This window comes from Oncorhynchus mykiss, chromosome 14, assembly GCF_057628025.1.
Source record: "Oncorhynchus mykiss isolate SJ-2025 chromosome 14, ASM5762802v1, whole genome shotgun sequence".
Taxonomy (NCBI): Eukaryota; Metazoa; Chordata; class Actinopteri; order Salmoniformes; family Salmonidae; genus Oncorhynchus; species Oncorhynchus mykiss.
The window spans coordinates 19373210-19389251 of record NC_143035.1 but is presented as its reverse complement, the minus strand read 5'-3'; the positions used below and the strand labels follow the sequence as shown (position 1 = coordinate 19389251).

Genomic DNA, 16042 nt, shown 5'->3' with positions numbered 1-16042 from the left:
TACTTATATTGTGCTATATAAATCTAATTATTACAGTATGACTATTATTATCATCTTTAATGAAGTGTGACAGCATACCCGGGTGAAGTTGGCGCTGACGTGGAGCTGTGCCAGGGAGCTGTGGATGGAGCGGCAGAGCTGGGTGGTGGTGGCATCCGAGTCCTCGCCGCTGCAACCCGGATCATTGAGGGTTCTGTTCAGGCTAGAGCGCACCAGGCTCAGGTTGAAGTGGAGCTTCCCTGTCGCCTCCTGGAGTACCTCCAGAGACACACTCACGTTCTCCAGGGCCTCCTTGGTCTCCCGCATGGCTGGGGATGGGGACGGGGTAGGATGGACAGGTGGTGAGTATTTGGTATTTTATTAGGATCCCCATTAGCTGTTGTGAAAAAAGCAGCTACTCTTCCTGGGGTCCACACAGCGCAAGGACAGAACTACATACATTTACAGTGTGTATGAGAGTGCACATAGTAAAGACACACATGTATGCACACGGTAGATTCACAAAAACACTCAATGTTTGCACACACAAACCAAATACACACACATGCAAATCCATACCCTGGCATTGATTACACACAAAATAACACACACATATTCACATGGGGGAAGCTTTTAGAATTGAACAGGTGAACAATAGTTGCAGGTTCAATCCACTGTGGGAGCAAGGTTGGAACTTGGGAGGCCATATACTTAATATATCCATATCGATTCATAATTAAGATGGCACACAAGGTAGGTTTGGACAGTTCCAAATAGAGGCAGGTACTGTATTGTACACACACAGGGATGTCTAGCGATTTAGCCTGGTCCCAGAACTGTTTTTGCTGCCTTGCCATCTCCTATAGTCATTGTCACGCCAATGGCACAAACAAATCTTGGACCAGGCTCCATACAATTGGCTCAAGAGCCAGGAGAACCACAAGAGGACCAATCACAAGAGTGACACGAGGGTGAAGTCTCAAGGTCAAGGGGTCACCGGTCAAGGTTAATTTACTGTTACCTTTAATGGCCCTCTGAACTTTGACTTTATGACAACAAGTAAAAAGGAAAGAGAAGGATGTCTACTTCAGCCATTAAAGTACACCTTGTTATGAGCTAATTAACAAGATATTTCTGTAAGAACTACAATGCTACTGTACTATATACAGTATATTCTTAAAATATCCTTATAACTTGTGTCCAATTTGAGGACAGTATTGTCAGTGTGGAAGAGAGTAAAAACAATTAAAGCATCTGCCTGAAAGAGGAAATGACATCATAAGGACTGGACTTACCTCCAGCCATACGGAGCACCCCGTCCAGTGCAGGATGCACCTCTGTGCCCAATTCCACATGAATATTCCCTCCAAGCAGAGGACCCACATCTGAGGATGGGGACATTGCATTATTATGTATCAGGGTTGGGGTCAATTACATTTAAATTCAGTTAATTCAGGAAGTAAACAGATGTTCAAATTCAAATTCCTCTCATAGAAAAGCAATAGAGAAAAATTTGAATTTCAGTTGACTTCCTCAATTAATTGAATTGAACTGAAATTGACTCCAACTCTGTTATGTACAGTGCCTTGCGAAAGTATTCGGCCCCCTTGAACTTTGCGACCTTTTGCCACATTTCAGGCTTCAAACATAAAGATATAAAACTGTAACACAATCATGAAGTGGAACGACATTTATTGGATATTTCAAACTTTTTTAACAAATCAAAAACTGAAAAATTGGGCGTGCAAAATTATTCAGCCCCCTTAAGTTAATACTTTGTAGCGCCACCTTTTGCTGCGATTACAGCTGTAAGTCGCTTGGGGTATGTCTCTATCAGTTTTGCACATTGAGAGACTGAAATGTTTTCCCATTCCTCCTTGCAAAACAGCTCGAGCTCAGTGAGGTTGGATGGAGAGCATTTGTGAACAGCAGTTTTCAGTTCTTTCCACAGATTCTCGATTGGATTCAGGTCTGGACTTTGACTTGGCCATTCTAACACCTGGATATGTTTATTTTTGAACCATTCCATTGTAGATTTTGCTTTATGTTTTGGATCATTGTCTTGTTGGAAGACAAATCTCCGTCCCAGTCTCAGGTCTTTTGCAGACTCCATCAGGTTTTCTGTATTTGGCTCCATCCATCTTCCCATCAATTTTAACCATCTTCCCTGTCCCTGCTGAAGAAAAGCAGGCCCAAACCATGATGCTGCCACCACCATGTTTGACAGTGGGGATGGTGTGTTCAGCTGTGTTGCTTTTACGCCAAACATAACGTTTTGCATTGTTGCCAAAAAGTTCAATTTTGGTTTCATCTGACCAGAGCACCTTCTTCAACATGTTTGGTGTGTCTCCCAGGTGGCTTGTGGCAAACTTTAAACAACACTTTTTATGGATATCTTTAAGAAATGGCTTTCTTCTTGCCACTCTTCCATAAAGGCCAGATTTGTGCAATATACGACTGATTGTTGTCCTATGGACAGAGTCTCCCACCTCAGCTGTAGATCTCTGCAGTTCATCCAGAGTGATCATGGGCCTCTTGGCTGCATCTCTGATCAGTCTTCTCCTTGTATGAGCTGAAAGTTTAGAGGGACGGCCAGGTCTTGGTAGATTTGCAGTGGTCTGATTTCAATATTATCGCTTGCACAGTGCTCCTTGGGATGTTTAAAGCTTGGGAAATCTTTTTGTATCCAAATCCGGCTTTAAACTTCTTCACAGTATCTCGGACCTGCCTGGTGTGTTCCTTGTTCTTCATGATGCACTCTGCGCTTTTAACGGACCTCTGAGACTATCACATTGCAGGTGCATTTATACGGAGACTTGATTACACACAGGTGGATTGTATTTATCATCATTAGTCATTTAGGTCAACATTGGATCATTCAGAGATCCTCACTGAACTTCTGGAGAGAGTTTGCTGCACTGAAAGTAAAGGGGCTGAATAATTTTGCACGCCCAATTTTTCAGTTTTTGATTTGTTAAAAAAGTTTGAAATATCCAATAAATGTCGTTCCACTTCATGATTGTGTCCCACTTGTTGTTGATTCTTCACAAAAAAATACAGTTTTATATCTTTATGTTTGAAGCCTGAAATGTGGCAAAAGGTCGCAAAGTTCAAGGGGGCCGAATACTTTCGCAAGGCACTGTATCTAGGGGACCTGATATGGCCATAGATTCATAGTTTTCTGCAACAGACAATAGACTGAACAGAGACAATATGGACTTACTATCTAGGTCAGAAATGACTGTGTACTTGGCAGTGGCGTATTGTGCTATTAGGTAATCAATTTGCTGTGAAAAGAAGAGCAGAATAAAGTTACAGAAACGCAGGACTCTTTTTTAGTCAGAGATTGTGTTACCCTGTCAGCCTCTATCTCTCGCGCACACACACACACACACACACACACAAACACACACACACACACACACACACACACACACACACACACACACACACACACACACACACACAAGGACGTTTAATCTATCCATCTATTACATTCTCTACTTAGCCTTGTGTGCACACCTACAGTTAACTGTCATTGAAGCTACCGTAAAAAGGCTGTACCGTTGGCGTCTCATTGGCAAAGGTCTGCAGGTCCTTCAGGTTGCTGCTAACCAGTCTTTTCATGCCTTCCAGCTGGGAGCTCAGGTTCTGGTTAGCTGCATACGCACACAGTACACCAGCCCTGCAGACAGACAACAAACACAACCACACAGAACATTAAAAGAGTTATAGGCTATAGACACACTAAGCTAAGAGCGTTTTAAATATTCTAATCCAGATATTTGAAGCTTTATGGCTACATTTATACAAATCAAATTGTATTGGTCACATACACATATTTAGCAGATGTTATTGCAGGTGTAGCGAAATGCTTGTGGCAGACCAATTCTGATATTTTTCCACTAATTGGTCTTTGGAACAATCAGATCAGCTCTTTTGCCAATGATTGGGCAAAATATCAGAATTGGGCTGCCTGTGTAAACACATCCTTATGATTTTATTGAAAGAGAATTCATGTCAATTCACATCTTCTGTCAGTTGTGAATACTACACAGACCTCTAATCAGTTTACAAATACCACAAATAATCACTGGCGTTCAGTTATTATTGGGTGGCAGGGTAGCCTAGTGGTTAGAGCATTGGACTAGTAAACAAAAGGTTGCAAGTTCAAATCCCTGAGCTGACAAGGTACAAAATCTGTTGTTCTGCCCCTGAACAGGCAGTTAACCCACTGTTCCTAGGCCGTCATTGAAAATAAGAATTTGTTCTTATTTGGTTGGAACACCCTAGTTAAATAAAGGTAAAATAATAATACTTTGTCCATTTAGCCAGCCAATGACTGTGGCATTCCACTCAAGACCCACACAGCTTCAGAAACACTGTGAGTGCTGCTTTTTCTTGTCCTGTCATCTCATCGCCTTAATTGCTTGCAATATTTGTATTATTTGTATGTGTTTCATTGTGTTGTTTGGATTTCAATGTCCATCTCTCCTTGGCCACATAGCCAGAAGTCTGGTTCGCCAAACCAATCTTTGTTTGCCATAGAAACCATCAATTACATTGTAAAACCCACAACATTCTAGAAACAGAATCAACATTCCCCCCACAAACACCTTAACCTTCTGAGAAGACAGGTAGTATTAAGACACTCAATGCATCTGTATGACAATGGCTACTAGTCTGACTCCAACTATCAGTCTGACAAGGAAGGGTCTGATCCTGACTTGGGCTACGACTCAGGCTTTGAGTCTGACTTTGACTTGGATTCAGATGACTAGTTAGAACAGTCCAGAGAGGTGAAGTCCCAATGGTCAGGACTGATGCCCTGAGGGTTGAGGAGGACCAGGCAGTGGCTACGACCCCTGTGGAACTAAAGAGCATGGTGGGCGAGCACCAGGGCTGGAGCACTCAAAGCTCCAGCCCTGAGAACACCAGAGGGCCTGTCTATGTCCTCCTTGCCCCTCAGGTGGTTCCATCATGGGTCACCTGATTGAGAAGCAGGGAGGCAGAACCAGAAGGACTCACCCAGCCAGTTCCCCGAGTGATGTTGAGCATCAAATTCCAAGTTTATCAACAAAATATCATCCCATACAATATTTGTGAAGACATATGGTGTCTTTTAGTGAGTCTGGTTGTGTGTATTCTCTTTCATTCTGTAGGTTAGAGAGGTTTGTATGTGAAGTGTTTAGAGTCTCCCATAAGAGAGGAACAGATGGTTCTACCCTCCAAGAGAAAGGGAGGACCATGGGTCACCTGTAAGAGGACCAGGGTGTCCAGCCCTTCTAGTAGCCCAGGCTGTTCCAACCAGAGGTATCATCCTGGAAGAAACGGAAGAGTTAGTCTATTTAAAAAAAATCTCTTTTCAATCTTGTGTTGTTTTTTTAATCTTGTGTTTTACATTTTTGTGTCCTAGGGTGACTTGAAAGGCTCTTAAAATCAAATGTATTGTTATGATTATTAGGTCCATTGAGGACAGTGACAGTGCCATCGTCCCAAGGCTCAACTGTAAGAGGACATGGGAATCAGACCTTTGCCCAGGAAGTTCTGAGTCCGAGGGAACTAATTGGAAGAAACAGAGGGTCTGAATAGGGCACTAACTTAACCGATGTGCACCAATCTCAACTGAACTTTCAAGTCAAAGGTCATGTCAGAGGTCAATATCAATAATCTGAGGGCCCATGCCAAACTTCTCAACCTCCTGATGGGGAAGAGGTACTGTCGCTCCTTCTTCACGAACGGTCGCGCGTGTGGAACATTTTAAGTACTTGTAAGATTAGGACACTCTCATCCCGCTCCACTGCAGCACCATCGACTTGTTCCGAAATGGACCTGAGGACTAGACCCATTCTGTATAAACCTGGTCAGATCCATACCCGGTTCGATCTGAGTGAGGGAAGCATCAGATTTCCTTTATTAACCAGAGCTGATAAAGTGCAAGAGGGAGAGAGAGGTTCAGGTGCCACTCTAGGAGGCGGGGGAGGGGCCGTAGCCTACTGGGAGTAGTGACATGGGGAGCAGGGAGGGAGAGACGAGGGACAGCAACTAACCAAGCGGACTTGCGCTGTAGTAGACTAATAGCTGCCATAGCTAGATTATTTATCATCAAATATGATTACGTAGTACCTGTCTTGACTGCAGCAAACCAGGAGACGCTAGCTATGATAGCTAACATTAGCTAGCTAGGCTAATTGAGGCTCCAGTGCATTCTCATCCAACGTTTATAAATAACAACAACTCCATCCAGAATATTTATTAGCAACCTACCTGTTGACTCTTGTTCGTTGTAGCCTATCCTTCTCCTTTAACTTTTAATTCAGTCAGTTTAATTTCATCTTCCATTGATTAGATATCTCCTAACTTTTGCCACACAAGGAGGCTCTATGACTGAAGGGGATTACTAATAACACAGTACAGCAGAAATGTCCAGTATTTGCAACACCCTTTTGATTCCATTTGTCACTAATGAACTCTACCTCAACTCTGCCTATTTCTACAGATGGAGAGGACTGTAGTTGCTTTTGCTAGAAGCCAGCCTCGTCGTTTGATGGGGAGACCATGAATGGTTAGGATTGACCTGTTCTGGCCTGTTCAAACTCTGTTTTTTTGTGAGATATTATCTATCCTAACTGCAATTGGTAATAGAACAGTGACTGTGTGTGTATGTGTATGTGTTCACAGAAACATGTATGGAGCCAGCACATAGAGAATTGCAAGATGATGTGACGAAGTCCAGACTGACAGACGGGCTTGATACTGATGTCTCTAAATGGAGGGAGACCTGGCACTCAGCATTAACATTTTACTAGACACAACTTTTACTTGTATTGTATTTTTAAATTATTGAATTGAATGGTATTAGTCAATATGTGGAGGGATAAACCCTGTCTATTCTGCAACAGGATCAGGGAACTCCTGTTGTATACGGGACACCACTCAGGAAGGTATGACCACTCTGACATGATTGCCAATGTAGCCCCATTACGACCAGACAAAATGCAGATAGGCACAGTATCTGTATCAGCTGGGAATGACAATGGAAGGTGAACATTGTTATATTAGCAGAACACTGCTTCTATGGTATTATGTAAAAGGTTATGTAAAAAAAGGTACATGGACCTGTTACTACGTTTGAAATATATCAAAATGCTTAGTTTAGAATATCTACATAAATTCAGCAATTGCATTCTTTTCGTATTCCTCTGCAGCCTACTGACCTATTCAAAGCTTCCTCCGGCATCTCACCAAACATCTGCCTGTACTTATTGAACTCAACCCGCAGGAGGTTTGCTTGTTGTGATTGAGTTTGGGGAAACCGCTGCAGGCAAGGTTCTGGCAGATGGGTGTGTCTTGGTGGTGGCAAGGACACACCCAAGAAACGCCCACCACACCCCCAAGCCAACTCACGTTTGGCTTCTGTCATGGCCGCCAGCATTTCTTGAGGAGCAAGCCAAAAAATTAGGCCAAATCAGTGGGGTGCAGTTCCCCTTTAATGGAAGCCTTGTATGATAGCATATAGCATGAATACCAGCAGGTGGCAGTACAAGTGTTCCACAAGCATCATAGGAATAGCGTATAGGGCCTTCAACTGAATACAGTCTAACTGACCAACAGAGCCTGCTTATGTTCCCCCTTTCTCTGGGAAAGTTAACTAACTTAATATGAAAAATGACGACTGAAATGGTTGAATGTGATATGCTGTGGCTCACAACTTGTATATCATATATATATGATATATCGAATATCATAGTCAGAGTTGCTGAATACTAACACTAGTTTCTAAAATAGTCAGAGTTGCTGAATACTAACAGTAGTTTCTAAAATAGTCAGAGTTGTTGAATACTAACACTAGTTTCTAAAATAGTCAGAGTTGTTGAATACTAACAGTAGTTTCTAAAATAGTCAGAGTTGTTGAATACTAACACTAGTTTCTAAAATAGTCAGAGTTGTTGAATACTAACAGTAGTTTCTAAAATAGTCAGAGTTGTTGAATACTAACAGTCGTTTCTAAAATAGTCAGAGTTGTTGAATACTAACACTAGTTTCTAAAATAGTCAGAGTTGCTGAATACTAACACTAGTTTCTAAAATAGTCAGAGTTGTTGAATACTAACACTAGTTTCTAAAATAGTCAGAGTTGTTGAATACTAACAGTAGTTTCTAAAATAGTCAGAGTTGTTGAATACTAACACTAGTTTCTAAAATAGTCAGAGTTGTTGAATACTAACAGTAGTTTCTAAAATAGTCAGAGTTGTTGAATACTAACAGTCGTTTCTAAAATAGTCAGAGTTGTTGAATACTAACAGTAGTTTCTAAAATAGTCAGAGTTGTTGAATACTAACAGTAGTTTCTAAAATAGTCAGAGTTGTTGAATACTAACACTAGTTTCTAAAATAGTCAGAGTTGTTGAATACTAACACTAGTTTCTAAAATAGTCAGAGTTGTTGAATACTAACAGTAGTTTCTAAAATAGTCAGAGTTGTTGAATACTAACACTAGTTTCTAAAATAGTCAGAGTTGTTGAATACTAACACTAGTTTCTAAAATAGTCAGAGTTGTTGAATACTAACACTAGTTTCTAAAATAGTCAGAGTTGTTGAATACTAACACTAGTTTCTAAAATAGTCAGAGTTGTTGAATACTAACACTAGTTTCTAAAATAGTCAGAGTTGTTGAATACTAACACTAGTTTCTAAAATAGTCAGAGTTGTTGAATACTAACACTAGTTTCTAAAATAGTCAGAGTTGTTGAATACTAACACTAGTTTCTAAAATAGTCAGAGTTGCTGAATACTAACAATAGTTTCTAAAATAGTCAGAGTTGTTGAATACTAACACTAGTTTCTAAAATAAATCAGAGTTGCTGAATACTAACACTAGTTTCTAAAATAAATCAGAGTTGCTAGGTACTGTAGTGAGAGGGGGGCTAATAAGTAAAGGACTTGAGAAAAGATAATGGAAGTCTCTCTCTATGCAGGGTGCTTTTGCTTTTTCTTCTTCCAAAAGGCATTCTATTCCCTATATAGCCTAGTGCAAAGTAGAGCATATGGTGCCATTGCGGATGCATGATCAAAGTGCATTACACAAACAATATTGTACTGTATCTCATCTGTAGAAATTGCAAAATGTTTTCTAATAAATAGCAAACAGTTAAATAAACAGACATTCTGACACATTTCTATGTGAGTCTGTTTTCCTATGGGTTTTGAATGTTTGATCTATTGAGAAGAATCAGTGCATATTGTAAAATTTGGAGTGTGAGCTTCATGTCTGTGTTAGGACATTGAGATATTTTGAGTCACTCATAGGTGTGTACTGTATAGTGTGTTTGTGTGTGAGTGTTTTGTGTGTGTGTGTGTGTGTGTGTGTGTGTGTGTGTGTGTGTGTGTGAACATTGTGCACTGAACAAAAATATAAACGCAACATGTAAAGTGTTGGTCCCATGTTTCATGAGCTGAAATAAAAGATCCCACACATTTTCCATGTGCACAAAAAGCGTATTTCTCTCAAATGTTGTGCACATCCCTGTTAGTGAGCATTTCTCCTTTGCCAAAATAATCCATCCAACAGGAGTGGTATATCAGAAAGCTGATTAAACAGCATGATCATTACACAGGTGCACCTTGTGCTGGGGACAATAAAAGGCCAGTTTTGTCACAAAACACAATTCCACAGATGTCTCAAGTTTTGAGGGAGCGCGCAACTGGCATGCTGACTGCAGGGATGTCCACCAGAGCTGTTGAAAGAGAATTGATTGTTAATTTCTCTACCATAAGCCGCCTCCAAAGTCATTTTATAGAATTTGGCAGCACGTCCAAGTGACTATTGGCTAACGTAAGTTGTATGGACATTATGCTAATGTACTAGGGCAAGGCAGTAGGCATGCGGATCAACAGAGAATCAAAATGGCTACCAGATGACAAAAGCCTCTTGTGCAACTCTCTCTCGTTCCTTCCCTCATTCTCTCACTGTAATTTCCCCTCTCACGTTATTTTCTCTCTCTTTCCGTCTGTCTCCCCAATTCATTCTAACTCTCTCGCTCTCTTTCTCTCTCCAGCTCTCTGTCAGCGTTGTCCAGTAAGGTCAGCGGAATCTCTACCGATGAACAAAGGGGCTTTGAAGATGGCAGCAAGTGAATTCCCAACTCCTTGTGAGTGAGTGTGGAAGAGAATGGACCCTGATCTAGTGCCTAGATTATACTCTGAAACTGTAGCTCTCACCAGAGCAGGGAAACTGACAATAGACTACAGAGTGTGCTACCCCATTCAACGAGTAAACAAAACAAATATTTCAGTCGGAATGAGAAAAACGGAAACTCATCTTGAGATAGTTAGCTATATGCTAACTAAAAATATGCTGTGTGAAATGAATGCCTACAAGAGGAACAAAGTCAATGAGACATAAAAATATGACCACAGGAAACAAGTTATGATAACTGTGAAAACAAACAGTGTTAGCCTATAGAAATTAATATAGGCCAGTACTCTGAGCAGTGTAGCATTACACGGTCTAGTGGCTCCATGGCTTTGCATGGCCTAACAATGGCCTGTATTCAGCTGTGTTGTGCTAGGACAGGACAGTGCTTTCTCAGTCCTCTCTTTATCTCTCTCCAGTCTCTAGAGACCCCATTCCCTATTCTCTGTGAATGACAGGAGTGGTCAAAACTAAGGATATGAAGCCCTATCCTCCAGTTAATTGATCCAAACAAGATACTGACGAATAGCTGATCAACTGAATCAGGTGTAATAAAATGCAGCACGGAGTAAGATCTAGCACGGAGTAAGATCTAGCACGGAGTAAGATCTAGCACGGAGTAAGAAGCAGCACGGAGTAAGATGTAGCACGGAGTAAGCTGTAGCACGGAGTAAGATGTAGCACGGAGTAAGAAGCAGCATGCAGTAAGATGTAGCACGGAGTAAGATGCAGCACGGAGTAAGATGTAGCACGGAGTAAGATGTAGCACAGAGTAAGAAGCAGCACGGAGTAAGATGTAGCACGGAGTAAGATGCAGCACGGAGTAAGAAGCAGCATGCAGTAAGATGTAGCACGGCGTAAGATGCAGCACGGAGTAAGATGTAGCACGGAGTAAGATGTAGCACAGAGTAAGAAGCAGCACGGAGTAAGATGTATGCACGGAGTAAGATGTAGCACGAGTAAGATGCAGCACGGAGTAAGATGTAGCACAGAGTAAGATGTAGCACAGAGTAAGATGTAGCACGGCGTAAGATGCAGCACGGAGTAAGATGTAGCACGGAGTAAGATGTAGCACAGAGTAAGATGTAGCACAGAGTAAGATGTAGCACGGAGTAAGCTGTAGCACGGAGTAAGATGTAGCACGGAGTAAGAAGCAGCATGCAGTAAGATGTAGCACGGAGTAAGATGCAGCACGGAGTAAGATGTAGCACGGAGTAAGATGTAGCACAGAGTAAGAAGCAGCACGGAGTAAGATGTATGCACGGAGTAAGATGTAGCACGGAGTAAGATGCAGCACGGAGTAAGGTGTAGCACGGAGTAAGATGTAGCACGGAGTAAGAAGCAGCACGGAGTAAGATGTAGCACGGAGTAAGATGTAGCACGGAGTAAGATGCAGCACGGAGTAAGATGTAGCACAGAGTAAGATGTAGCACGGAGTAAGATGTAGCACAGAGTAAGAAGCAGCACGGAGTAAGATGTAGCACGGAGTAAGATGTAGCACGGAGTAAGATGTAGCACAGAGTAAGAAGCAGCACGGAGTAAGATGTATGCACGGAGTAAGATGTAGCACGGAGTAAGATGCAGCACGGAGTAAGATGCAGCACGGAATAAAATGTAGCACGGAGTAAGAAGCAGCACGGAGTAAGATGTAGCACGGAGTAAGATGCAGCACGGAATAAGTTGCAGCACGGAGTAAGATGCAGCATGGAGTAAGATGCAGCACGGAGTAAGATGTAGCACGGAGTAAGATGCAGCACGGAGTAAGATGTAGCACGGAGTAAGATGCAGCACGGAGTAAGATGTAGCACGGAGTAAGATGCAGCACGGAGTAAGATGCAGCACGGAGTAAGATGCAGCACGGAGTAAGATGCAGCACGGAATAAGATGCAGCACGGAGTAAGATGCAGCACGGAGTAAGATGTAGCACGGAGTAAGATGTAGCACAGAGTAAGAAGCAGCACGGAGTAAGATGTATGCACGGAGTAAGATGTAGCACGGAGTAAGATGCAGCACGGAGTAAGATGTAGCACGGAGTAAGATGCAGCATGGAGTAAGATGTAGCACGGCGTAAGATGCAGCACGGAGTAAGATGCAGCACGGAGTAAGATGCAGCACGGAGTAAGATGCAGCACGGAATAAGATGCAGCACGGAGTAAGATGTAGCACAGAGTAAGATGCAGCACGGAGTAAGAAGCAGCACGGAGTAAGAAGCAGCACGGAGTAAGAAGCAGCACGGAGTAAGATGTAGCACGGAGTAAGATGTAGCACGGAGTAAGATGTAGCACGGAGTAAGATGTAGCACGGAGTAAGATGTAGCACGGAGTAAGATGCAGCACGAAGTAAGATGTAGCACGGAGTAAGATGTAGAACGGAGTAAGGTGTAGCACGGAGTAAGGTGTAGCACGGAGTAAGATGCAGCACGGAGTAAGATGTAGCACGAAGTAAGATGTAGCACGGAGTAAGATGTAGCACAGAGTAAGATGTAGCCTTTTCATATTGTGCTCACAGGTTAGAGTACCCACTAATTATAGGCCATAAAATAACAGCTGTGTAACGCAATTACAAGTTAGATTGAAATCAATAGGTCTTGGTTTTGTTGCGGATGTGATGTCTGGTATTTTGAAGCCGGATCAGATGTATAATAAATAGCCAATAAAGTATTCTTCTTCTTTAATGTCACATTTACTGATATGACCTTTAGTCGAAAGGGTCAAACAAACAGCAAAACAGTGTAGCACCATGCTTTGTGTGAATACTGAACAATTCCATGAGTGTTTGGTCTAAAATGATGTGTAATATGAATGGATACTACTGGTTTAGAGAGACACACAGCCTGCCCTACATACCACAGAACTGGGCTGAGCACTTAGGCTAAGGAAAGGAAGTGACTGCTATCATCTTTCAAAATGATTTAATCTTTAATATCATTATCCATTTTGTTTTCATTAAAATACACTTTACTGTATGAAGGACCTGTATAAAGCGGTGCTATACTTCATGAGCTAGTAAACTATCTACTAGGCAAGAGGTTTTATGATTAATGGAGATGAATAAAATTACATCGTGAATGGCACAGTATGTCATTATTATCACTACAGACAGCTATATATAAAGGCAACAAGCACACCAACACTACAAATTATATCAGGGGCCGGCAACAGGCGGCCCGCGGACTATAACAGTCCCGCATGTTTTTAGCAACAAAAAAAAAACTATTTTGATCACCAGGAATTCAGTTAAAAATGTGTTAATTCAGGAAATCTGTTCCCAAGTATTTCCACAAATGAAAAAAAGAGATATGTGATCATGTCTCAATGTAATTGTAACAGTACAAATTTAGACCGTCCCCTCGCCCATACCCGGGCGCGAACTAGGGACCTTCTGCACACATCAACAGTCACCCTCGAAGCATCGTTACCCATCGCTCCACAAAAGCCGCGGCCCTTGCAGAGCAAGGGGAACTACTACTTCAAGGTCTCAGAGCAAGTGACGTCACTGATTGAAACGCTATTTAGCGCCCACGCTAACTAAGCTAGCCGTTTCACATCCGTTACATAATCAAGGTGTGAAATGATGGTTATTTTCAAATACATTCTCTTTTTGGGCTTAATTGTGGTCAATTTGTAGTGTACACCCACCCGTACATGTTACGGCTCTCGGCGAAAGGAGTGGACCAAAGTGTTCATGATTTTTATTTTTTATTTTTTTTTAAACACTCAAACAAAATAACCAAAGTGAAAACGAAAGCGCACAGTTCTGTCAGGTACAGACACTAAACAGAAAACAAGATCCCACAAAACCCAATCAGAGACAGATAGACAGCTGCCTCTGATTGGGAACCACACACACACACACACACACGGCCAAAAAACAAAGAAATAGAAAACAGACTTTCCCACCCGAGTCACACCCTGACTTAACCACACATAGAGAATAATGAGGATCTCTAAGGTCCGGTGCGTGACAGAACATCCGTTACGATATAAATCGGTCCGTAGCTGTATCTAGTTGCCTACCCCTGAATTATATCAACTATTTTCATTTACAAAACATTTATTCTTTACTTTTGAGCACATTACTTTGGAATTCCATTTTCGAAAATAACAAAAGGTCACACTCAAAACCTGAGCGCAGCTCAGCAACATCTCCTATAAAGAATTAATCAGCTAGTGAATACATAATTCAGTGTTATGGTAGCTAAAAAGCTTTCACACTGCAACATGCAATTTAGCCTCCTAGTGTCGTGTCATGTAAGGACACATTGTCAGTTCAGAGCACCTAACATAAAGTAAAGTACACAGTAACATAGGTGTGTGTGTGTGTGTGTGTGCAGTGCATCTACAGGAGGCATCACATTCCTTACCCTACAAGGACCCTGGGTAGTCATACTGTATAATGGAAGACAATGGGTGTTTCAGGCCTTGATATATAGTCTTAGACTGCAAGACTGACAGCAATGTTAGCATCCATGACTCCATACCAAGTATCCTTGGTGGTTGGTTGCTCAAGGTTGTATAAGAGTTGAATCAACTCCTGTCCTAATTACAAATCCACTATTGCATATTGGTACCATCATAATGCATTACTTACCAGACTTGTCATAAGCACCTATGGTTCCCTAATAGTGTCTTACTATCATAGTGAAAAGGGGCTTTAGTGTGGACATGGGGTGACCAGACTATTTACTTAGTCCTTATTAGGTTATTATCCCCAGCTTAACAAAGCTAATTTTGTGCAGACATACAATAGCAGCTGCTGGTTTAGCTTGGTCATGTGTCTTCTCTATCGGTAAGTCTAATGGACAGCACACAAGCAAAAGTAATGTAAAGACTTCTTGAAACAATGGTGTTAACACCGCCGACACCACATATTACAATAGGGTTAACACTACCAATACCACATGTTACAATGGGGCTACTTAACACAACCGAAACCACACGTTACAATAAGGTTAACACTGCTGACACCACATGTTACAATAGGGTTAACATACATGTTACAATGGTGTTACTTAACACTACCAACAGCACATGTTAAATTAGGGTTGCACATCTATCACTCCAGTGTTAATGCTAAATTGTAATTATTTCGTCCCCATGGCCTATTTATTTCCTGCCTCCCCACTCTTCTACATTTGCACACACTGTACATAGATTTTTCTATTGTGTTATTGACCGTGAGGTTTGTTTATGTGTAACTCAGTGTTGTTGTTTTTTTTAACTCTACCTACACCACATGTTACAATGGGATTAACACTACTGACACCGCATGGTATAATGGGGTTAACACTGCCGACACCACATCTTTACAATGACGTTAACACGAATGACACCACGTTACAATGGTGTTAACACTACTGACACCACATGTTACAATGGGGTTACATAATACTACTGACAACATACCTTACAATAAGGTTAACACTACTGACACCACATGCTACAATGGGAGTAACACTACTGACACCACATGTTACAATGGGGTTATTCAACACCACACGTTACAATAAGGTTAACATTACTAACACAACATGTTACAATGGGGTTAACACTAGAGGTCTACCGATTAATCGGAATGGCCGATTAATTAAGGCCGATTTCAAGTTTTCATAGCAATCGGAAATCTGTATTTTTGAGCGCCAATTTTTTTAATTTTTTTACACCATTATTTAGCTAGGCAAGTCAGTTAAGAACACATACTTATTTTCAATGACGGCCTAGGAACGTTCTGCCTTCAGGGGCAGAACGACAGTTTAACCTTGTCAGCTCGGGGGATTCAATCTTGCAACCTTACAGTTAACTAGTCCAACGCTCTAACCACCTGATTACATTGCACTCCATGAGGAGCCTGTCTGTTACGCGAATGCAGTA

The 16042-nt window shown here is 41.6% G+C and overlaps 1 protein-coding gene and 1 long non-coding RNA gene across 25 annotated transcripts in view; one reads left to right on the top strand and one right to left on the bottom strand.

Moving 5' to 3' along the window:
• Nucleotides 1-16042, bottom strand: part of LOC110488945 (prominin-1-A) — a 113770-nt gene that overhangs the window by 34099 nt on the left and 63629 nt on the right. For 18 of the 24 annotated variants that reach the window (XM_036943094.2, XM_090198522.1, XM_090198524.1 and 15 more), the window contains 4 exons: nt 3544-3664; nt 3203-3266; nt 1275-1364; nt 79-308 (listed from right to left, as the gene is read on the bottom strand). In XM_036943094.2, the coding sequence (XP_036798989.1) occupies nt 79-308; nt 1275-1364; nt 3203-3266; nt 3544-3664 (505 nt within the window). Of the gene's footprint in view, nt 1-78; nt 309-1000; nt 1025-1274; nt 1365-3202; nt 3267-3543; nt 3665-16042 lie in introns of all 24 variants that reach the window. The other 6 variants (XM_036943092.2, XM_036943093.2, XM_036943095.2 and 3 more) reach the window with 1 other exon arrangement.
• The window catches only part of LOC149978312 (uncharacterized), a 67555-nt gene continuing 61546 nt past the window's right edge, over nt 10034-16042 (top strand). The window contains exon 1 of the long non-coding RNA XR_016486319.1: nt 10034-10128. This is a non-coding gene — a long non-coding RNA (uncharacterized LOC149978312). The remainder of the gene's footprint in view (nt 10129-16042) is intronic.